Source organism: Macrotis lagotis, chromosome X (genome assembly GCF_037893015.1).
Source record: "Macrotis lagotis isolate mMagLag1 chromosome X, bilby.v1.9.chrom.fasta, whole genome shotgun sequence".
Taxonomy (NCBI): Eukaryota; Metazoa; Chordata; class Mammalia; order Peramelemorphia; family Peramelidae; genus Macrotis; species Macrotis lagotis.
In genome coordinates, this window is record NC_133666.1 from 238,764,973 (window position 1) to 238,790,976 (window position 26,004).

Below are 26,004 nucleotides of genomic sequence, written 5' to 3' on the forward strand. Positions count from 1 at the left end.
TTTGAACTCAGGTGCTCCTGACTCCAGGGCCAGTGCACCTAGCTGCCCTGTGTAGAGATATTTAAATCATTTATCTCTGGGTCCTCTTTTTCCTCATCTATACAATGAGGGCCAAGAATAATGTCTAAGGCCTACTCTTTGACTGTGAAATAAGTAAGACTGTATAATTCCTACCCCATCTCCCCCAGCTTTTTAAATGTAAGTGAGAAGACATATTAATTGTGTGTCTCTATGCCTGCTCCTCCCCTTGCAACTCTCTAATTCTACATTGGAAGAGGAAGATTTCATTGTAGGAGAATTCCTTAGATCAATGAAATATAAAGTCTTTATACCCTATCCCTATGGCCACCAGGTCTGGGTATTTCTGTTCCTCCTAACTACCACCCTCACTCCCAAACCTAATCGTTTTTGTCTCAAGACAGGAAACAATCTACATTGTAATAGCGATATTATAAAGTTAATCAACTGTTAATGACTTAATAACATTCATTAATTCAGTGACCCACCACAATTTCAAAGACTGAAACAGCTAGGTGGTACAGGGGATAGAGTGCTGAGAGTTCAAATCCAGTCTCATATATTTATTATCTATATGGCCCCTGGCCACATCACTTAACTTCAGTTTCTTTTTTTGTAAAATGTGGATAATAAAAACACCTACTTCCCAGAGTCATTGTGAAGATCAAATGAGATAATAATTGTAAAGCACTTAGCATTGTGCCTGGCCATAGAAAGTACTGAGTTAATGTTAGCTATGATGATGATGAAGATGAAGGAAAAAGGAGGAGGAAAAGGAAGAGAAGAGGAAAAACTAAAAGAGGAAAAGGAAGAAGAGAATGAAGAATGCTATTCACTTTTAGATAGATAACTGATAGACTCAGAATACAGATTAAAGCATTTTTTTATCTTTTTTTCTTGAACTTGGCTACTGTAGAAATTTGTTTGATGTGACTAAACATATTTGTAATGTAATTTGTTTTTCTTGTCTTCTCAATGGGTGGGAGAGGGAGGATGGGGAAAAATTTGGAACTGAAAAAATTTTAAGTCTCTGCTTTAAAAAATAAATTAATAATATATAATTGGGGTTTTGTATTTAATTTGATAAGTTTAAAATTATTATTCTGAGAAGGGGTCCATGACACACAGCTTCTAATCTAGGGAGGTTTCTAGACTCTAGGAAACAATGAGCTGTACTAACATATTGGCACTTCCATTAAAAACTGGACTTAATTTTGCAATCAGTATCAATACCACTTTTACACAATCAACTATGACTTTTCATTTTTCACATCTAGAAATGAAAGGGCAAGAGGCTTATCTCAGGCCAAGCTGGCTTCTCTAAATCTCACGTCCTGGAATCAGGCAGCAAAGTCAGTAAGACCTCTGGGATAAAGAACTTAGAGTTCTTTACTTTCAGTTCTGAATGCCCACACTGTTCACAATAAAAAAGTGCTAAAGCACCTCAAGATGTGTTAAAAATATAAAGAATTGGGTTTATTTTGGAGATGATGAGATTGCAGAGAAAGTGCACTTTTGAGGGGAGAAAAAATATAACACACTCTCTCTCTATAAACCTTTACAAATAGGATATCCATAAGATACTTTTTAAAAATTTAGTTATTTTAAATTTAAAGTGGTTTTCAAAATCCACAAGCCTGAGAATGTGTTCATTTCTATTAGACTATGTTTTTCAGGTTCAATGTAGTACCTTATTTATCATATAACACATGCTAAATCTATCTTATAAAACACTAGAGCAAGGCAATATAGATGTATTTATTTCCTGTGCCTAACACTCAGAGATGCTTAATGAATATTTGCTGAATTGAAATGCATCAATACAAAAGTAGCCAACAATTACATTGATGAAGCTTTTCAGAGCTTGCAGAAGCAGCTACATATTGCTCACTTGTATTTTGGGGTTAAGATACATCTTCCTATCCAAATGGACAGACTGTCTCTCTTCAAACTGATTATTCAAGAGGGCAGTTCAAGGAAACCAAAATTGCTGCAGACTATAAGCTGAGGCTCAATCGCAGGCTTGATATCTTTCAAGCTGCATCTGAACTTATCATTTACCCACAGCTAGCCAATCATAATAGCATCTATGAAAGCCTCTGCTGCCCTGAAAACCTATAGTCACTGAAATTTGCAAAGGAAGTAAAAGGACAAACAGCAGGAGTGAACAAAGATAAGCATGAAAAACAGACAGGTAAAGAAAGGGACTACAACAAAACACCTGCTTAGCTTTCCTACACTTACCTAATTTCTGAATCAAGTAATAATTGGGCTTGCAGGCTCTTCCTTGACTAATTTCTGCAACATATAAATTTAAGAGCTAGAATATTACTCCCTGTGGACATTCTGCACAATACCAATGAGATGTAAAGTGAATTAACCTGCATATTAATAAGAAGCAAAGGCAGCATTCACATGAATCTCAATATGTGCTAGGAAGAACACCAGATTCAATTCAGAAGACCCGAGTTTGATTTCTAGTTCTGCCATTTATTTATTGCTTCTCTCAGAGCTCCACTGATAAAATGAAGAAGTTACATTAATTAATCTCTAAACTCTAAACCCCAGGATTCTTCTATTAGGGTAACACTGCAGGCTTCAAAATTTTCCATGTTCTTTATCTCTTTTGGTTCTAAAATAGGCAGGCATAGTGGATAATTAATCCCATTTTAAAGATGAGGAAATTGAGGCATTAAAAAACCTTTTCTTTTCTCCCTCTCCTTTAAATTTGGTATTTATTATTTTATTTTTGCAAGAAAATGGGGTTAAGTGACTTGCCTAAGGTTACATAGCTAAGTAAGTGTCTGAGGCTAGAGTTGAACTCAGGTTCTTCTGACTTCAGGGCCAGTTGCTCTATCTACTGTACCACCTAGCTGTCCCAATTTATTTATTTTTAACATTTTTGGGGGTACATTCTGATTTCTAAGTTTTCTCCTTCCCCTACCCCACTCATAGAGAAGGTAAGCAATGTGATATCAATTATATATGCAAAGTCATACAAAAACATATTTCCATATTAGTTGCGAAGTAAGCAAAAAAATAAAGTGAAAAATTATACTTCAATTTAAACTGAGTTCATTGGTTCTTCTTCTAGGGGCAACATTTTCTATCATTTGTCCTTTGGAATTGTCTTGCATCATCTGCTTTTACAGATGATCATCTTTACAATACTGCTTGTTATTGTATAGAATGCTCTCTTGTTCTCCCTTCATTCTGCATCAGTTCATAGAAGTCTTCCCAGGATAAAATAATCAAACCTAACATATTTCATGAATACTAACAAAGTTGGAGTCATGATGGTGGAGTAGCAGGAAGCAGAACAATGAGCTTCCCCCCCCACACCCATCCTAAAACTCCTCCTAACAAATCTAGAAAAGGCATGAGATGTTTTTTCCTTTTTGTTCTGTTTCTTCCTTCATAACATGGCTAATGTGGAATTATGTTTAACACAGTTCTACATTGTATAACCAAAATCAGATTACTGTCTCTGTCAAGGAGATGGGGGAGGGAAGGAGGAAAAATCGAGAACTCAAAAAATCTTACAGAAAAATGAATGTTTAAAACTTTCTTTGCATATAGTTGAAACAATTAATTAATTTTTTAAAAAAAGGAAATGCATGAAACTGAATTCTGTTAAAGAAATCCTTGGGGCAGCTAGGTGGCACAGTGGATAAATCACCAGCCCTGGAGTCAGGAGTACCTGGGTTCAAATCCAGTCTCAGACACTTAATAATTACCTAGCTGTGTGGCCCTGGGCAAGCCACTTAACCCCATTTGCCTTGCAAAAAAAAAACTAAAAAAAAAAAAAGAAATCCAAAGAAGTCACACTGAGTCATTTTCCAGCTCAGGTTGGCATAGACAGACAGAAAGAAGTCTATGGTTCCTGGGGAAAGAGTCTAGTCAAGGAGAGGCTGTGAACTGGGGCATGAGGAGATCTCAAAGACATACTGGGGTATTGCCACAAGAGTAAATGTGAACTGGCAGCTTAGTTGTTCAATATACAGTTTTAGATCACAGATTCATGGTAGAATGAGAAGAGGATCTGTGCCTTGTTCCTTTCTATACACCTTCTGTGTTCTAGGGTGAGTACCAAAAGAGAAACAAGTTCAGAAACAAGTATCAGCAGTATAGCTCAACTCCCAGGATTGGAATGTTGCATCAGATCTAGTTTCTAGTCTAATGTGCAGAAGAACAACGAGGGCAGGAATCTCAAAGTAAAGAGGAGTCTGTAGGGCTTTCCAGTTGGCTAATAGGGGCTAAGTCCAAGAGCAGTTTATTGTTTTGTTAAATCCAAACCCAGGTCAGCAAACTTGTAGAACTCAGACCAAGAGGTCAGCAATCATTGCCCTGAGTTGGATGACTTTGGGAACATTAAAAACTGGAAAAAGCTTGCCACATCCCTGACCCGAGCTGTCGCTGAGATCCTGAAACACCTTAACCTCCAGCTCTGGCTCAGATAACCTTAACAGTAGTGCACAGAGCCTGGTCCTAATATCAAATCAAAAGTCAGGAAGTAGGCTGGGAGATGAACAAACAAAAGAAGAATCCCATAATCCAAAGTCATTATGGTAACAGGAATTCTCAAGAGACAAACCCAGAAGAAGAGAATGATTCCAAAACATTGACAAGAAAAACATAAAAGAAAAAACACATCTTGGGCAAAAATTCAACTAGAATTCCTGGAAGAGTTGAAGCAAGAATTTAAAATAGGTTAAAATGTTTTTGTGAATGAAATGATAGAGCTAGAGGAAAAATTTGGAAAAGAATAAAAAACTGTGGAAGGAAGAATTAGAAAGGTAATCAGCTGCTTGGCATAACAAGTAGAAAACTTTGCCCAGCAACAAATTGTCTAAAATCAGAACGGACTAATTGGAAGCCAAAGATTCTATAAGCCAACAAGAAATATTAAAACAAAGTATAAAGACTAGAACATGAATGCAAAAATAATTGATCTGGAAAATAGATTAAGGGAAAAAAAAAGCCTGAGAACTATTGAACATCCTGACAGTAATGACCAACAAAAGATGAGACATTATATTTCAGGAAATTTTTTTTTAAACTGTTCAGATCTTGTAGAACTAGAGGGCAAAGAGAGAAACAGAAAGAATCCACTATTCCTTCTAAGAGAAACCCCCAAATGAAAACTCTCAGGAATATTGGAGTCAAAATCTGGAATTTCCCAAAGAAAAAATACTGAAAGTAGACAGAAAGAATCAAGTATTAGGGGCGACTAGGTGGCGTAATGGATAAAGCACCAGCCTTGGAGTCAGGAGTACCTGGGTTCAAATACGGTCTCAGACACTTAATAATTACCTAGCTGTGTGGCCTTGGGCAAGCCACTTAACCCCATGTGCCTTGAAAAAAAACCTAAAAAAAAAAGAATCAAGTATTAAGAAGTCACAGTCAGGATCGTCAATGACTTGGCAGCCACCACTATAAAGGAGTGGAGAGTTTGAAATGCCATATTCCAGAAAGTAAAAAATATAGACTTACAGCCAAGAATAACTTACCCAGCAAAAGTGAAGGTAAAACTATAGGAGAAAAATTTTTACCCTTAAGGAGATAGAGGACTTCCAAGTATTCTTAAAAAAAAAAAAAAGCCAGAATTGTGTAGAAACTTTGAAGTTCAAGCACAGAAGTTTGAAGAAACATAAAAAGGTAAACGTAATACATAATGATGGAAGACTAGATAAGGATAAACTACTCGCATTCTAATAAGGGATATGACACAAAGGCTATGAACACTCTCCTTATTAGGGGTTGAAGAGCAAATCTAATTTATTTATTTATTTTTTTGCAAGGTAATGGGGTTAAGTGGTTTGCCCAAGGCCACACAGCTAGGTAATTATTAAGTGTCTGAGGCCAGATTTGAACTCAGGGACTCCTGACTCCAGGGCTGGTGCTCTATCTACTGCGCCACCTAGCTACCCCGCAAATCTAATTTAAATAGAAGTCTTGGAGGTACTGCTCTGTCTTGATGATCTTAAGAAAAGAATGAGAAGGGGAGAAGAACACACTAGGCAAGAAGGAAAAGAAAGGTTAGGAAAAATTGCCTCATATAAAAAGGGTTTTTAAATAGACATCTAACTAAACAAGAAGGATGGGGGAGGGGAAAATGTCACTTGAACCTCACACATCTGAACCAGTCAAAGGAGAAAGAACACAGATACAGAGCTAGGTCAAAGAATATATTTTACTCAAGAGGGAAATAGGAGGGAAAGGGGAGAAAGGAAGAAGGGAGAATTAAAAGGAGGGTAGTTTAAGGGAGGAATTAGTACTAAGGACAACAAACTAATTATGTATAAAAACATAACTTTTTGAGTAGCAAAGAATGGAAAGCTAAGGGGGTACCCATTAATGGGGAATGGCTGAACAAATTATAGTACAGAAATACAGTAAACTATTTTTCTATAAGAAACAATGAAGGGGATGGCTTCAAAGAAACTTGAGAAGAAAATTTCATATATATATTATATATATATATATATATATATATATATATACACATACATTGATATACATCGATGTTGAGTGAACAGAAGCTGGACAATATAGAAAAAGGCAATATAGAAAAGACAGACAACTCTGAAAGAATTACAAGCTCTGATGAAACACAATTCCAGGGCTAATGATGAAACATACTATCCACTAGAGAGATGGAGAGGATTCAGTATAGAGGAAGACAAAATTTTTTTGAAAATATTTTGCTTAACTATACGTGTTTGTTGCATGTTAAAGGGGTTTCATTTATTTCATTATCATTTGGGAAGTTTGGGGTGAAAGGGAGGGAAGGCAGATTTCTGTTGACAAAAGATACATAAGTAAGAGAAAAGAGAAACCAAACATGCTAAGAATGTTTTAGCGAACTACCAAAGCCTTGAATTACAGAGAGACTTTCTAAAACCTTTAAATCTGAAGAGCAAAGCCCACCAAGAAGTGATTGTCAGATTAAAGCCTTTGTTGCATAGCCCAACTAAGATAGCAGAGTTATTTGATCTTAATGTAACACTAATACTATGGGATAGCTGTTGGGTCTAGGAGAAAAGGTGGCATTCTACTCCTAATTAGTTTGACTGATGGCATATGAAACTGGTGTTCTGAAGATTTCATTCTTCCTGGAGGACTTTAAAAAAGGTTTTACTTACTTAATTAAGCTTCTAAAAAATATTTAAAAAAAAGTTTTAAAAAGTTTTAACTTAACCAAACTTCTCTTCTCTAACTTGTCTGATGATTGTTGACTTTCATAATTGAAGAAGATCATAACATCAAGTGAATGATAGGATGGCATGCAATTATACTGTTTTTGCTATTTCATGTTCTGACTACTTTCAGTTTCCCTGAGTAAAACTGAGATTTAGTATATAAGACCCATACCCACATGTACCAGCTGCAGCACAGGACACTGTACAGGTTATTCTTTGTCTTTGCCTTTTCAATCCTTTCACTACAGTAATATCAAATAATTAATAATTTGGAACAGTTAGAATTATTATTCACAAGGGAAAAAAGTCAGGAAGATAGAAGGTTTAATGCTTCAGTGCCTTTGAACTTCAAAAACAATTTTAAGTATTCAATAAGCTAGGAGGAAGGTTTAGCACGTGAATAGAGAATTGATAGAAGAATCAGGAAAGACTTGGTTAAAATCCTACATTGATGCTCAGTATCTGGGAAATCCTGGACAATTCATTTAGCTCCTCATTGTCTCAGATAGTGCTCTACAATTATAAATTAAAGTTATGCCAATTGGCTTTGACAAACAACATGTCTATGTGGTCATTGACAAAATCATAGAACAGTCATCTAGAACCAGTAACTCACCAAAATAAAACCAGGTATTCCTGGCACTGGAATCTCCAATGGGGAAAACTTTTCCTACAACTTAAAAATTTTTTTTTTTGCTAAACCAAACCTCATCTCTAGCTTGTCTGATGATTGTTGTCCATCATCGAAGCAGATGGTGACATCAAGTAAATGATGGCATGACATGCACATTATGTTGACTAAAGTGAGGGGAATGTTGTGCAAAGACTTCCTCTTCACTGCCTCTTCCTGCTCACCCTGTGAGCTGTTAGTATAGGAAATAGGACTACTGATGATGGTCTGGATACAATGGGAGATCTTGGCCAATTAGATGTGGTCCTTCTCATTCAATTGAGGCACCATGGTGTTATAGTAACACTGGACAAATCTGCAGTACTATGATATTTTTGGCAATGAATTTGCGATATTACAGTAAACTACTCACCTCTCAGTGTCCCTCTAAATTACCAGAAAGCTGATTTCTATGATGATGATCTTAAGACAGTAAGGTTAATCTAAACTAATCACTTACTGGTCTAATCATCAGTACAGAAGTTTTAGGATGAGTTCACCTGTTTCACAATGGACAGTCTTAATGAATTAAATATTCTTGTCATAAATTAGGGTCATTTTAGTGCAATCAGTATAATTACTGAAGAGTATAATTATGATACTCTATGACTAGAAATATAAAAACAAATAACTACTTTCTATTTGTGAGCTAACATAGTATTAAGTAAGTAACAATCTATGATTCTAAGTCACTTTGATATACTACATCCTGGGTATCATTAGATATCTTAGAATCCAACTCAGAACTTTAGAGTTAAAAGAAACTTCAAATACCATGAAGGCCCCTATACCCATATAATTTATTGTTACAAATGGGAAAATTGAGACCCAATGAAGACTTTCACCACTTTTGGAACCAAATTTCTTCCAGCTCCCAGGCCAGTTGGAACCACTCATTCAAAAATGTTAAATGCCCATAGTATTAACAAAAGTTAAGAAATAGATTCAAGTCTATCCAGCATTCTTTTAGAACACATCACTTAAATGGCAATAATTGCATCTCAGTTCTTGGAATTCAGTTTACTAATAATACAGTATGACTGAACCCTGAGTGCTAATAATTACAGCTACTTAAACACAATGACTGGGATAGCTAGATGTCTCAGTGAGTGTGGAGATTGGAGTTAGGGAGACTCATTTTCTTGAGTTCAAATGTGACCTCAGATCCTTATTAGTTGTATAACCTTGGGCAAGTCTCTTCACCCCAATTGCCTGAGTTCCCCCATATGTAAACTGAGCTAGAGAAGAGAATGTCAAACTTCTCCAGTATCTTTGCAAAGAAAACCCCAAAGGGGTTGGACATGACTTAAAATCACTGAATACCCCAAACACAATAACTGCCAGTATCTTTTTAAGAATTCTTCTCAGGCGGCTAGGTGGCGCAGTGGATAGAGCACCAGCCTTGGAGTCAGGAGTACCTGAGTTCAAATCCAGCCTCAGACACTTAATAATTACCTAGCCATGTGGCCCTGGGCAAGCCATTTAACCCCACTGCCTTGAAAAATCTAAAAAAAAATTTAAAAAAAAAGAATTCTTCTCAGTACTGCTTGAATTTAACAATTTTTTAAAAATCTTCTATAAAGTTAAGGAATAGATTAGTACTTGAAGGTCATCAATTTTAGACTACCATGAGCTCTGAAAGAACAATGGAAAAACACATGGTGGGCATAAGTAGGCTGCAGTTGATTACCAACAATGACTTTTTCCCAAAAAGAGGTATAGCAGAAATTAAGTTCATGAATGTTATTTCTACTCTACTAATAAGAGTTTGTATTTCCTTAGTGCTTATTATATGCCAGTGCTTTGCTAAGTGATTTTCAGGAAGTAGTTGCTATTATTATATACATTTTGCAAATGAGAAAACAGAAGCAAACAGAGGTTAAGTGACTAGCTCAGGGTCACACCACTAGTAAATATCTGAGGATGGATTTGAACTCAGGAAGATGAGTCAGAGCTTAATAAATACTTTGTTGACTACCTGAATAAATAACTGAATAATCTACTAATCCACACTGACCCAGTACTTAATTTTTCCCCTTTCTAAACTGTTCACATTTATATGTCAAATGGCCATTGGACTTCCAAAAACACTCAGTGATGGGGAGAATAGAAACTGTAACTCATCCTTTGTTTTCAAAAAGAACCAATGATATCATAAGTGATGTCTTGTCTTGCTTAAGAATAAGGTTTAAGTGAGGCAGAGTTAGACGAAATCATCAGCTTTATTCTTTCTTCCAAAATCTTCAAAGGCCATCAGTAGAAAAAAAGTCAAGATGACCATTAATGGTCTGGGATGCAGTGGATGGACTTTGACAAATCTCAAAGTGCTCTACAGTACTTGCCTCAAGTCACCTTCAAAGCTTTTGGAACAAACTCTTCTCATCTGCCCATTCTGCTAGAAGAGGTCATCACATGCTTGGGTAGACATCCCCTATATCACTGATGGGTTTGAGGCCTGTCAATTACCCTCAACCTGGCTTAGTCCATCTGCCAAGACAGTTTTACCACGTATGCAAAGTAGTGCAATGCTCTCAGCTCTTTCAACTGGCACAAACAAAATCTAAGATTCACATGGAGACTGTATTCTTCTCAAATAGAAAAAAAAAGTCAGACAAATATCTCAGTAGAAAGGTAACAGAATCATTCTTAGGATAATAGGCAGGTAGAGGCTAAAAGAAAACTCATTAGAATTGAGTGAGGAGGCAAGGATGAAGAAATAAGGTGATAAGAAAGTTGTGTAAGGGCAACCCAAAATCCAACTACAGGGCACTCAAATATAGAGATTCACTGAATAGAATGTAATAAAGGATGCATAACTAGCAAGATCTTTTTCAAAAAAACATCAGGAGAATGAGCCAGTCCAAGTTTGTACTTCTGTAATAAGCTTGTGCATCACCTTAGTTATTCACACTATTCATGCCAAGTTTTCATTTCACTATCACCTTTGAAAATGGACCTTCTATCACACTCTGTTAATTGTAAGTAAGAAAAGAAACACTTTTTCAAGCATACATAAATCTGAAATAACCTGGGTAGCTGTGTGCATGATCCATAAAAGATGGGTCTCTTGTGGTTGCTAAAGGGATTGTGTGGTCATTAGTACACCATTTGGAAAAAAAGACCATCATTTCACACAAGAATCTATTTCTCACCTCAGGTTAAGTTGATATAATTCCATCTCATCTTCCTTGGGCTTTGTCCAATATATTTTAACAATATATATGGAAGAACTTTGCTTTAGCATCATTTGCTAGAAGAAATGTGGCATCAAACAGTTCTTTCTAGATAGCATCTATGGGAATTTAGTTATTGTTATTTCTGCAACACAAGGCAGCATACTATACCCCTGGGTATAGTACAGTAGAAAGAACACAGTAAATTTTGGTTCTAGACTCAACAGTGCTGGTAGCTAACTTTATGATCTTAGTCATGTCCCTTAATTGCTCTGGGTCTCAATTGGTTCAGATGTAAAATAAGGTAACTGAACTCACTGGATGATTTAATATTCTTTCCTGTTCTCAGAGTCAATAGTGATAGTCTAAATTATTTCTGTGCTTTAAAATCAGTCTTCCTCCTTATCATTAACTGGTGATATGCAATGTTTGATTTGTTATGGTTCAGTCATTTTTCAGTCATGTCTGACTTTTAATGACCCCTTTTCTTGGCAAAGTTACTGGAGTGGTTTGTCATTTCCTTCTCTAGCTCATTTTACAGATAAGGCAATTGAGGCAAACAGGATTTAGTGACTTGCCCAGTCATACAATTAGTAAGTGTCTTGGGGCCAAATTTGAACTCAGGCTTTCCTGATTCCAGACCTGGTACTCTATCCACTGTGCTACCTTGTTGCCCTACATGGTCTGATAGTCCTTAATAAATCCTTAATTAAACGACCTGGCTTCATATGCCATACCAGAATCTCTCTTCAAAGTTTTCTAGTCTTGAATCATTGGTTTAATATGTCCTAGAGTAACTATGAGAGAGAAAATTAAACTGGATCGCTTTCAAGGAAGTAGACTGTCCTAATTACGTGATCCTAAGAGAGAAAAGCATCATGAACTAACTGAATGAATCCAGACAGGTAAATAAGGACTAGTCTTATTTTCTCTAATGAACTTTAATTCTGCACTCAAAAGAGTATGGAAAAACACCAAAGACAATGAATATGGATCAAGGGCCAGTGCTCTTTTAATATCTTAAATCATTAAAAATACATGCTTTATATCACAGTGGTAATTTCATTTGGACAGATGATATGGAAACAGTTTTGGATGTGTTAACAAGAACATCTATTAACTTGATCTGAGAAAAGTAAAAACCTTGGCTAATTTGCTATGAGAAAACTGTATGTAGGGGAAAGAACACAAGTCAAAGTCAGGAGGCCAGGCTTCTGGTCCTTCCTTTGCCATTTAATGGCAGTATGATCTTAGGTAAGTCACAAGTTTTCTCTGGGCTTCCATTTTCTTGCCTATAAAATAAAGAGGTTGTATTGTATAATATCTAAAGGCCTTCTGGTTTTTTTTTTTTCAGTTTCTACTTTATGCTGTGTAATGACAGAGTAGGTCACAATGTTACCTATGTGCTACTTCTCTGTAGAACTGAAAAATATTCATGATATTTCAGAGAATTGTTGTTTTAAATTCTTAATAAAGAAATAAATGAACAAATAAACAAATAAATAAACCACAAAAATACCTGTGAATGCTTTGAGACCCAGTGACGGAGAACATTCAGTACTCTGTTGGTGGCTGTTCTGCGTATTATAAACTCTTTGTCGCAGGTTCTCTCACTGTTGTTAAATCCTTTGGAGGAAAAATTACATTGTAGTTAAAACCAATCCACTGAATCTTGGAAAAGGTCATTTATTTTAGGACACTGTTTGAATGAAGCTCACAAATGACACCTACTGCTATCCAAGTACTGGGATCTTCCAGTCACTGTTAATTCTACTTACCTATTATATTTCCAGTTTCACACAACTGCAGGTGCAGTGAAATGAATGGCTCTCACACTTTGTTAATACCATTAATTACATGTAAAACTGGATGAATAACTAGTTCTCTCCCATTTGGAATAGGTCTATTTTATCACATAAATTTTCAAAATTGTGTATTTGGGTCAGTATTAACTCTTGCTTTTGCTCAAAAGGCAATTAAATAAAAAATTGGTCATCACTGTATTGGGGCCCAGATTATGTGTCTATCTCTAACCTATAGATTATACAAATGCCAAAATCAAATTTTAGGGTCACTTTTTTACTCTATGTATCCTGTAAACACAGACTCAATATCTTGTAGATGGTGAGGAGAGGACAGAGGTCAAATCTCCACAATTTTATCCAGAATCTAGCACTTAATAAACTCTGTAATATAATGCTGCACTTTTGCTTCTTGCTCAAAAATAATAGTGAAAAGAAAAAAATCTATAATAATGCCTATGGGAGGATGATTAAATGAAGAATCTCTATGAAAGATAATGAGGGGAGTTTCAGTAGCTTGCTATCTCACATGACTCCATTTTAAAGTTGTTGTTGAGATTGTATACTTTTCATAAATTTGTAGTCAATAATAATATAAGTAGGTAGGAGAGATTTTAAAGACTTTGTATATTTACAGATGAAGACACTGGAGTCTAGAGAAGAAGGCCTTGGTCAAAGACAAGCAGTAAGTGGAAAATCTGGAATTTGAACCAAGACTTCTGAGTCTATTATACTATACAATATATGAACAGGAAGAAATGGTAGAGAATAGAACTAAGAAGGAAAGATGGGAAGAGGAGCTAGATTAGACCAAATATTCACAGAGGAGGCCCATTCAGAAGGTGGCAACTGAAGACATTGATGGACTGTTTCTCAAGAGGTCTAAAAGAGGAGATGATACCAAATGGTTTGAAGGGGAAAATGGCAGACTTAATAATAATAATAATAATAATAATAATAATAATAACAATAATACCAAAAAAGTGCCTGTGACACCACTGAAAATATTAATAACTCAACCTAAATCCTTATTTTCACATCTCTACAAAAATCTTTATAACAGTATAAACTGGTCATCTATGTCACTTTGAATTGTATGTTCAATGAAGGTAAGGTTTGCATATTTTAACAAAGACAAGCATAGATGGTATAAGGGTATTGTGTACATTTATAGAATATTCCTTCTAGACTTGACTACTGTATCCTACTTCCATTCAGGTCTTACTGTTTTGATGTTTATAATGCTTATCAACAACCAGCAGCCTCAGTAAATTTAATTTATTTCTCTTATTCAAAATAGGTTCTAAACTTCTTTCTGCTTATCTGAACCCACTCATTTAGGTCACCCTTCTAAACAAGGTCTGGCATATTTAGCTGAAGTAATCATTACTTTGTGAAGATCATCAAAATGGACCAGCCGTATGTAGAGAGTGGCCTTATCAAGTTAAGAAAATCCTTAAAATATGATTTCAAATGTGTGAGAAAAGTTTTGTCTCTGGATTATCTTCCCCACTTCCTAGAAATTTTGCCATCAAATGCTGTCACAAAAGCATTTTGTATTAAACATTGCTAGTCTTTAATATTTGTTATCAATAAATATTTATTGAGCACTTACTATGGTCTGACACTGTGCTAGAGTTATATGGAAAGACAAGAATGCAGACTCTGACCTCAAGGAACTCCTCATTTTCAGCTATTAAAATGCAAAATAAACAAAAACTAACAAATAACCAAACAATTCCTTCCTTTTCCCTGCCCCACCAATACCCTTCCAGTGTTTTTAGTCAATATCTAATGGTTCACCAAAAGATTTTCAAAGATAAAACCTTAGTGCATGGGTGCTTGGAATACTTCTTCAGATGGGGACTCATTTTTTGTATTGTTATTCTCAGAATAGCTTAGTGCCTAAAACATATTAGCCACTTCAATATTTGGGAAGCAGGGAGTGAGGAAGCTAAACTCGGTCACATTGCCTTTGGATAGGGGTTTTCACCTCTGGTGAAACCTGGCTTTGCTATTAAAAATGCTTTAATAATTATTTCAATATAATTGTTTTTCTAATCTAGAAAGTCTTACATGAAATGAAAAGTGAAGTGAGAACAGGAGAACATTCCACATAGCAATGCTGTACAATGAATGATTTAACTATTCTCAGCAAAACAATGATCCAAAACAATCCTAAAGCACTAATGATGAAGCATACTGCCTCCAGAGAAAAAATTGATATTGCTTGACTACAGATCAAAGCATGCTATTTTTTTACCTTCTTTCCTTCTTTTTTCTTTTACTTATGTGCAGTCATGCAAAACGTATTTCCATACTGGTTGTGTGGTGAAAGAAAACCTCAAAAAGAAAAAAACTCTTCAAAATAAGAACTTTTTTTTTTAAGTATGTTTCAGGGGCGGCTAGGTGGCGCAGTGTTTATAAAGCACCAGCCCTGGAGTCAGGAGTACCTGGGTTGAAATCTGGTCTCAGACACTTAACCTAGCTGTGTGGCCTTGGGCAAGCCACTTAACCACCCCTGCCTTGCAAAAAAAAAAACAAAACAAAAAAAACAAAAAAGTATGTTTCAATCTACATTCAGACTATCAGTTCTTTCTCTGCAAGTAGATAATATTTTTCATCCCAAGTCCTTCAGAATTGTCTTGGATAATACATTGTATTGCTGAGAATAGCTAAGTCATTTCAAAGCTGATCTCTGCTCAATATTGCTGTGAACTGTATACAATGTTCTCCTGGTTCTTTCAGTTCATTTAGCTTTGCATCAACAATCCATGTAAGTCTTTACAGGTTTTTCTGAGACCATCCTACTTATCCTTCTTATACTACAATCCTCTGTCTTTCGATTACTTTGCCTTGGAGGACTGGGGGAAGGAGTTAAATCCTAGCATAATATTACAGGCTCAATGGAGAAAGAGGCAGAGTTGTTTTTAATTCTTTACAACCCTAATTAAAAGTCTTTGATTTTCTATCAGGTATAGCTAAAGTACTGCTATTACACTAGGCAACTTTAAGGGAGGTTCTTTTTCTACTTTTGCAGATATACAAGCACAATTCTGATGTTATGGTAAATACTTAATTGAGGCATATGACTCAAATTCTGAAGATAAAACCTTGGGCATGTGCATGAGCCAAAGTAATATCCAGATTTTGTAAAAAGTTTCCACTATTGAATCTGGCATTATTCTAAGCTATGAATCACATGTGGATAGATTAAATTCCTTTCTGTCTAAGGGTCTTGTTTAGAAGCAGGAGATTTGACTACATGGCCTCCTGAGAACTCCTTTGGTCTTATAAATAACAAGAGCAAGGGCTGGATTTCCTGGTCTGCAATTGAATATAGAGGATTCCTGTCACATGAACACATTTTAGATGGCTTCAGGCTTTGATGACTGAGTGAGAACACTACAACATCAATGAGACCACCCTGGAGTGGCATCAATCAGTGGGATGAATCATAAGTCTTGTCAGATCCCTCCAGGGCCAAGATTTAAACCACTTGGAAAAGCTTAGGAATACATGAAATAACAGAAAATAATGTACCACAAAGTGCTTGGGGACACAGCTACCTAAAAGGGGAAAAAAAGCCTGACTTAAAAACATTCTTAGAATTTTAGAACTAAAACAGATCATGAGTTCAAAGCTAGAAAGATCATAGAGCTAGGGATGGAAGGAACTTCAAGTCAAATCTCAATTTACACATGAATAACAGGACTAAGGAGGTTAAGTGATGAAATATCAATAATTGTTGATATTTAAATGATATTTTTAGGGTAGTTAGAGGGTATAATGGATAGAGAGGCAAGTCTGGACCATGGAGACTCATCTTCTTCCTAGCTGTACGACTGGTCAAGTCATTTCACCCTGTTTGCCTCAGTTTCCTCATCTGCAAAATGAACTGGAGAAGAAAATGGCAAACCACTCCAATGTCTTGGCCAAAAAAATTCCCAAATGGGGTCACGAAGAATTAGACATGACCGAAACAACTCAAAAACATCAAATGTAGAACTCTGAGGTTCTCAAATCAATTGATGACAATTATCTCATTTAAGCCTGATAACAACCCTACGAAGAATGATCTAAGGGAACTGAATTCCACATTTTACAGATGAGGATCAGATGCCTAGATCTGAATCCTGGTCTTTCTATCAAGTAGATGCTCATCTACTATACCATACTGACTTTCTACATTTTCAGGCAAATCTCTAGAACACAGTGACCAAGACATAGTTGTGTTGAGTTATTCAAGGGTAGAAACTCCCACATTGTTATGCTATGATGTTATATTTCTAAGATCTAAATTAGTTAAGATTCTTTGACAAAAAAATATATTTACATCAATTAAAAGCATGCAAAAAACATGTCCGTTCAGTACACCTTCCACAGATATGATCAGAATACCTGGACTTGGGTTAGGAGCTATCTCAAGTTGACAGAAAATTTTTATATTGGCAGGTATTATCTCTACCAGGACTCTTTTTAAAAAGAAATAAAACATAGATTTTTTTTCTTTTGGTGAAACAAGACACTACTCTTGGATAGCTCTTTGGGGAAGGACCATGAAATTAAACCCAGTACAACAACAAAACATACACTGTGGTATGAAACTAAACCCGGTACAACAAGAAAACATACACTTCTTTGCCCATGGACTGAGAGATGTAGATGAATTATGTAAACTGCCAACAGTTTTCAATTCAGGATTCAACTTTAGCAAGAACAGAGTTAAATAGATTAAAACCCCCACTTTGACCAATTTCAGTGTTATGCCTCTGTCATCTTACAATATTACTGCAGTGGCATTTTAGAATTCTCAAGATTGAATAAAAAAAATTTAAAAATCAAATAAAGAATCTCAGGTGTTTTGTTTCACCAGTAGGAGTCAGTTAGCTTCCTGAAATGGGAACTGTGCAGCTCAGTCAGGCAAAGCCTCCGTCTGAATGCCAGGTTGGTGGCCATTAACTTAATATGAATTTGTAACAACAAAATAAAATCACTGTGTGATTCAGCATGGTTTTCCATCAACCCAAACAACAATTTTATTCCTTTCTAAGTGAGCACAGTAGCTATCTATTAAAATTCTATTAGCAGACACTGACAATTGATAGGAGTTAGGGAAGAAGGGCAGCAAATGCCAATAAAGGGAAAAAGAGCAATGGAAGAAGTGGAGAAATAAAAGCATTCAGTAATTGGAGTTTCCATTAAATAGGAAAATGAAATAAGAAAAACCAAAGAATTTCATTTTCAACCCTTTAAGAAGTTTACTAAAAATGATAGCTTGCTAGTAAGAATAAAAGCCATTGAACTATGGACAATTTATTCAAAGCCCATAATGATGAAGAATGAACTAATGATATTTAAATATATTGCTGTGAGAAAATTTTAATGAGCAAAGATTTTACTAACAAGGCATAATATATAAACATTAGAAGGAATTTTCCTCAAATGAGTTAATGTAACTTTACTGAATGTTCAAAGACCATCAATTAGTGACTTTTAAGTATTTTTGGAAATTAAAGTAATAGAAGAAAAATCACAATGAACCGAGAAAAAAATAGTTATAAGAAGCCCATAGCCAAGAGTGATCTGGAAGAGAGTAAATATCAAATAGTTACTTGAAATACTTAATAGATTCTTAGCATAGTAGACAAGGAAGAGTTGGAAACACCTGGGAAGTGATATTGCTAGGACAAAGGACATCTAATCTCTCACTGTCCCCGGGAAAGTAAGACCGTATATTGCCAAAATGCATTTATAATGGAAGTTTACTAGCAGAGAATTCCTTATCCCAAGGATTCTCAAAACATTTTTGTCTCATGAGTTCTATGCACGTTTAAAATTAGTGTCTCTTTTCCAAAAACTCTGCTTTTTCTTCAGCATTTTTTTTTGGATTTCCTTGACTAGGCTGCTGACTTCATTTTCATATTTTTCCTGCATCTCTCTCATTTTTTCCCCCCAGTTTTCCTTCTAACTCCCTCATTTGATTTTCAAAGTTTTTTTTGAGCTCTGTCATAGCCTGAGCCCAATTTCTGTTTTTCTTGGAGTCTTCAGATGCAGGAGCTTGTGCTTCCTCATCTTCAGACTGAGTATTTTGATCCTTCTTGGGCTCATATGCAAAATATTTCTCAATGGTGTTCCTCTTGTTTCTCTGCTTGCTCATTTCCCCAGCCTTAGCCTGTTTTTTGGGTTCTTTCTGAGCTTTTTGGACACTACCACAAGGGTCTCAGTGTGTGAGGCTTTGTCTTCCCTCCTGATCTGTGAATGACCATATGCGCCCCCCTCTGCCATGGGGCTGAGGTGGAGAGGGTCCTGCTGTTCTGTGGGGGGGGGGGGCCCTAGACTGTGATCAGGATCTGAATGTGGTCAGAGCCCCAGAGTCCTGTTCCAGGAGCAGAGGACAGAGCTCTGCAATCTCTCTCTTCACTCCCCTCCCTAGGTTCAATGGGCTCATGCCCTGGGGGCTCCTGCTTACTGGCTCTGCCTGCTTCTGTTTCCTGGATCTGGCCAAGCTGCTCGCTGTGTGCCCTGCATGCTGGGCTCCATGTGCTCGCTCTGCCAGAGGTCCCCCGCTGTTCCCCCAAGTTGTGGCTGGTGCTCCCAGGGGTGTAGCTCAGGAGACTCCCCCACTGCCGTGAGCTGAGGCTCCCAGCGCCCTGGGGCTGCCTCCGGGAGGCTGAGGTTCTTTGGCTCTGGCGGGCCACCCCTCTGGCGGCTGCCCCTCCGACCCCGGGGAGCAGAGCCTTTCTGCTCTTTTCCAGGTTGCCTTGAGTAGGAGAACTGCCTCACTGGGTCCCTTTGTGGGTTCTGTCTCTCAAAAATTTAGTTAGAGTCCTTAGCTTATGAGTTTTATGAGAGAGCACCTAAGACATGAAGCATTCTTATTGCCATCTTGGCTCCGCCCCCCCCCCAAAAACTCTGCTTTTATGGGTTATATGTATTATTGTTAAAAATTAAAATACTTTCTTATTATAATGAAAATAGTTTTAGCCTTGTAGAATCCCTAAAAAAGGTTCATAGGGATTTGGGGGGGGGGGGTCCTAGATCACATTTTGAGAACCACAGTTCAAGAAACCCCCTCCTTTCTAAGGAAGTGGAGTATAGCTCACACTACACCAGCGATCTAAGGAACAGAACCTACTGAAAGAAAGATAATGTTTATTACTCTAAATCAAGAGTTCTAACATTTCTGCATGTATCATGGATCTTCCTCTGGCATTCCTGTAAAGTCTCTAGACCCCCTTTTCAGAATAAGGTTTTTAAATGAAAAAAAATGCATAGGATTACAAAGGAATCTAATCATATTGAAAAGTTATCAAAATATTTTTTTTAAATTTATAGCTAGGTCTATAGTCCTAGCTCTATAGTAAAAAAAAATAGACATTTTTTTAGTGTTTTAAGATTGCTAAGGACATTTCAAATTACTTATTTTAGAGAAATCTTAAACTCAAAATATCCAAAAGTGAACTTATTTTCCCCCTAAACCTTCTCTTCTCCAAATAGAATTATCCCCCAACTATCCCACCATCATCCTTCCATATGGTAAGACTCATAACCTCACTATTATCTTGAACTTCTCATTCTCTCACCATACATAATTACTTGCTAAATTTTGCTGTTTCCATCTTTATAGCCTCTCTCCCATCCCATAAAAGGCTTCCCTTCCCATTCACTACTTAACCTAGTTTAGGCCCATGCCATCTCTTACCTAGATTAGGGCAAGAATTTCCTGATTCCCCCTCTGCCACAAATTCCTCCTGACTCCAGTCCATCCTACATACTACTACTAAAATAATTTTCCTTAAACAGAGATATGATCCTAACGCTCCTTCCTTCATTTAACTTCAGTGGTCTCTGAGATAATATATAAACTCTTCTCTTTAGTTTTAAAAGTCTTGTACAATCTAGCCTCAACTATCTCCCCAGTCAGACTGGATATTACTCCTTGTCCCTATCTCTGTGATCCAAAATTATTGGCTTTTCTATACTTCACACAAGCCTCTCCATCTCAGTTTATATTCCTGTATTGGCTGCATGTTCTAATCTGTGCATTACAGTCTCCTTTTTCTTTCTTTAAGATGCAGTTCATGTACCATCTTCTACATCAGAACTTGGGAACCTTTTTTCTGCCAAGGGGCATTTGGATATCTTTAACATTATTCGTGGGCTATATTCAGTTAAGCATTTAATTAACTGACCCCTAAAAAGCTCCTAGTTTTATTGAATTTCTAGTCCCACCTGCAGTTGCCGAGACAATGCCAGACCAAAATGGCCTGTCTGTGGGCTGGCAATTCTCTGTCCCTATTCTACATGAAGATCCTTTCAAATGCTACTGCCCTTCTTCCCAAATATGCTATTTTGATTTACTTTATAGTTCTTAACTTTCTATTTGTTCTGTATATTTTTTTACATATGCATTTGTCTTTTCCATTAGAATGTGAGTTCATTGGGATTAAGATTTGTTTCATCCATTGTATACTTAAACAATGACATTCTAGGAACTTTAAAATGCTTATTTAAGGTTTCCAAAGTAGTGCATCCAGAAAAAGGACATAGTCTGGCTCTATAATATTAACAGACTTTTGGTCCTCACTTTTCAAAGCAGGAACATTTAATTCAACATATACTTATTAAACATTCATTGAACATATATAATAAATATACTTAGCATACATTATACAGTATGACACTGTATACAGAGGTATGATGAGTCCCTGAGGAGCTCTCATTTGGTGGTAGAAGAGCAACATTATAGAGGGGCACCAAGCCTATGGCAAAAGAGCTCTCTCTCTCTCTCCCTCCCTCTCCTTTGCATCTCACTTCCAATGGGGTGCCAAATCTTGGTTCTTTCTCTTAAATGTCTTCCCAATCTGGCCATTCCTCACTAGCTACAACCTTAATTGTTAGTGTCATACCTAAATTAATAACATTCTAGTGGGTTTTTCCCTCTACTGGCTCCCCTTTTCATCCCTTCTGCCAGATTGATTTTTCTAGACATTCTTTATATCTCATTCTCTTGCTCAAAAACTTACAATGTCTACCTGGACTAGACAGTAAAGTTTTCCCCCTAATTTTCCAGGTTCTTCATTATAATCAGGTCCTACTCTTCTTATCCAATCACATTTCCTAAAACAGTTCAACAGAAACTCTATGCCAACTGGTTTTCTTAGTGCTTGTGTCATCTGACATTCACTCTATATTCTACCTCCCTAACTTTGCCTGTGTTATTCCTCATGTCTCCTCTTTTTGTTCATTCATATTTTATCCACTTCTTTAAATCCTAAATCAAAGTTCATTTCTTTGAATTTTTTTGATAATGCAAGTTCAAATTAAGCTGTCATATTCACAATTTATATCACAGCATCAACATTTTATCAAATACCATCATATTCTCCAATTAGCTAGCTATACAAATGAATACTTTATTATATTAATAATGATAGTTAATGGTGAACATTTATTATAAGCAAGGTAATCTGCTAAGGATATATTAATTGCTATTTAATTTGATACTCATAACAACCCTGGGAGACAGGGATGATTATTATCCCCATTTTACAAATAAGCAAACTGAAGCAAATAGAGGTTAAGGGACATGGCCAGAGTCACACTGCTAGTGAGTATCTGAGGCTGTATCTGAATTCAAGTCTTCCTGAATCCAGCCCTGTCACTGTATTCACTGTGCCACCTATATTTATAAAACATCCAGACCAGAGTCTATTTTGCATGAAGATTAATCCAAGTTGAAGAGATATACCCTATGAATGGTGAGGTCTCCAGGTGCCAGTGTTTGCAGATTACAACACAGGTTCTATTGATCCCTGGCCCAATACTACCCAATAGAAAAAGATCAAGTGAATGAAGAATTTTTGCCTAGATTAGTATAACATGCAATTAGAAGGACAACCTAAAGTGCAGGGGTTCTGCATATAATTCAGAAATCTATGAAATTGAATGGAAAAATTATTTTTATTTGAACATGACTGATTTTGTTTGTAATCTTAGGTATGTTATTTTATGCATTTAAAATCACTATTATAAGAAAGGATCCAGAGGATTCACCAGACTGCCAAGGGGATTCATGACACAAAAACTGTGAAGAAGTTCTCTTATGGAGCTCACCCATCAGTTATATATATCTGGTATTAACAATACATATGGCAGAGGGTTGAATTGTCTTGAGGAATTTGCAAAGGTTTTTGTTTTATATTTTAGTGATCTCAAACTCTTCCCAGAAATGAAGACCCCTATTTTAAATATCAATATTCTTCCAGGGGTGTTGGATGATTTTAAGATATGGACCATGATAGATAGACCCTGAAGAAGTGAAACTGAGCATCAAAGAGAAAGTAATTACTCTTTCTGTGGCAAATTCTTCCTGACTTTAGTACATCCTACATATTAGGATGCCAAAATTAGGTGCCAAAATAGTTTTCCTTAAGCACAAATCTGACTCTGTGATTCCTGGATATGAGCAGGCTGTATCAAATTACAAGGAACACTGGAGATGAACAGGAGTATAAGATGTAATTAGGGAAATGTTTGATTGAAAAGGAAGATAAGAGTGGTCACATGGTAACGGATGGGGAGACAACCTTTGTGATATCAGAAGAAAGTGAGGAAAACCCCCAATATGCTAGATTGACCATTGTGACAAATTCATGACAGGACATGCACCAAGAGGCCCAGAGAATAGGCTGGCATAGCTCTGTTGGGAATATTCAAATTAATGAAAGATCAAAGACCTGTTTATGAATATTGGCTAAAAGCATTAATACATATGGTGCTCTCCTTTATCATTTCATGTATGAATCTCTTATCTCTCCAACTAAAATGAAGTCTATTTGTGGTCAGGGAAAATCTTTTAAATTTGTTAATATTTGTATCTCAAATCACTTAGCACTGTAAATGTATTGACTGGTACAAATTTCTAGTGATAACTGTGATTGTCTTTACACTGAAAATATTTATGGATAAGACATTAGAATACTTAGCTCTCTTAAAGATTTTTCTAAGTCATCTCAAAGCAACTTGAGAAATTGACTTTCTTATTTGGAATGACAGAAGTTACTAACTGAGGCTTAACTTGGGCTTTGCATCATAGCTTATTTTTTTAGTGATGCAAAGAAGCATCCTAATTAATTAATTTTTCCTTAAGTTACATTTTCCAGGTAATTGTAATATCTTCCTTTGCATTCCCAATAAAGCATAAATGGATTTTATTTATTTTACGTGCAAACATGTACTATTGTATATTTTTTAACCTCAAAAATGAGTTTTCTAGTTTTTTTAATATCCTGTTTCTTCTTCTGTTAATAATCCTGATAAAGGTAGTTTCTTTAGGAAACATTTTCGGAAATGATAAAATTTTATTTTGTCTTCTCTAAGATGAAATATTGTCATTAAAATAGCAAAATGATAAAGATATTATGCTAACTTTTTATTAGTTAATATACTTTCTCTAAGAATTCATCAAGACTGAAGTCTCTGGTGAAACATTTCCACAACATAACAATTCAAACTCATTCTCTGTTCCCTCATCAAGTCATTTCCTGATACTCACAGAAAGAGTTTACAAATCATAGAAGAGGATCCTTGGAGTAGCTATCTTCTCTCAAGAAAAGGTCTAACAAGAAAACTGGTGCATGCACAGCCTTTCAAGTATCATCAACTTTCAATTATATTCACGTAGTTTCTCCACAGAAAACCTGGCTTTCAAGTTTACTGCCAAAAACCTACAGTTCTCTGGCTAATTGCTTAATTACTTCCCTACTCTAGGAAAAATTTAAAAGTTGGCAAGTCTAAGCAGGTTGTTGCTTTCAATCATGGTCACTAAGGTCTCTTCCTACTCTAATATTCTCTAATCTGGAATGGGAATGCTAGTTCCCAGAGTGGGATAGTTATCAGGGAGGAAGTAAATAGGCTGAAGCTGAAAAAATAAGATCACATTTCATTTAGCACTTTCTAAGTCAAGATTTTACAGTGCGTAGATTTATGTGTATATATATATTATATATGTGTATATACACATTTATATAAACACACCTAAAAGACTTTATATAATTATAGATGATATATATCCATAATATAGTAACACATGCATGCTAATATGCTACTATATATTATAACATAATACTTAAATGTATGTATGTATGTATACACATACAAAAACATTAGACTTGTAGGGAGCTTTTAGGACAGCTAGGTGGCACAACTGGATAGAGTGCCAAGCCTGCAGTCAGGAAGACCTGAGTTCAAATGAAGCCTCAGATACTTACTAGCTGTGTGACCCTGGGCAAGTCACTTAAACCTGTTTGCCTCTGTTTCCTTATCTATTAAGTGAGTTCAAGAAAGAAATGGCAAACCATTCCCCAATATCCTTGCCAAGAAAATCACATACAGGGTCATGGAGAGTCAGACATGACTGAAAAATCCAAAAAAAAAAAAACCAAGAAGAAAACTATCAATGATTAACTACCTCTATCAATGCACATCAGCACATTTTCTTCAAGAGTTCCTAGAAGTACTGAAAGAATAAGATCAGGGTCACACAGACAGTAGATTCATAGACTGAAGCTTGAACTCAAGTTGTACCGATTCCTATGCCAGCTCTTTGCACATTATGCAACGCTGCCTCTCATTATTTCATTAGAAAGGACTCTTCAAACCAGAATGTTATTCCTCAAATACAAGGACCCAACCTCAATCCAAATCTCCATGAAGTAAAATCTCAATGATCTAGCATCCTTAGGTAATCATCAGCACAGTGAGCCAGGCAGCCAACAAATATTTGTGTAGGGTAACAGCAAGGCATTGCCCTGGCTAAAGGACTTTACTGCTGACATATATATATATATATATATATATATATATATATATATATATATATATACATATATATATATATATATATATACATATATATAGATATAGATATAGATATAGATATAGGTATATATATAATGTATATATGTCTATGTCTAAGTGTTTATTATATATGTGTGTGTGTGTGTGTTTATACATATTAGCAAATGTGAGCCCAAAGGGTGGAAGCTAATTAACTTTTCTTTTTCTTTTTCTTCTTTTGAACTTCTCTTCTTATTCAATTTCATTGCATGTCAATCAGAGAAGCTCTTGGGTTT

The 26,004-nt window shown here is 36.0% G+C and overlaps 1 protein-coding gene across 8 annotated transcripts in view; it reads right to left on the reverse strand.

The window, feature by feature from the left end:
• RASGRF2 (Ras protein specific guanine nucleotide releasing factor 2) overlaps positions 1-26,004 on the reverse strand; it is a 320,212-nt gene that overhangs the window by 70,345 nt on the left and 223,863 nt on the right. For all 8 annotated transcript variants that reach the window (XM_074202754.1, XM_074202753.1, XM_074202752.1 and 5 more), the window contains one exon: positions 12,583-12,689. In XM_074202754.1, coding sequence (XP_074058855.1) covers positions 12,583-12,689 — 107 coding nt within the window. The remainder of the gene's footprint in view (positions 1-12,582; positions 12,690-26,004) is intronic.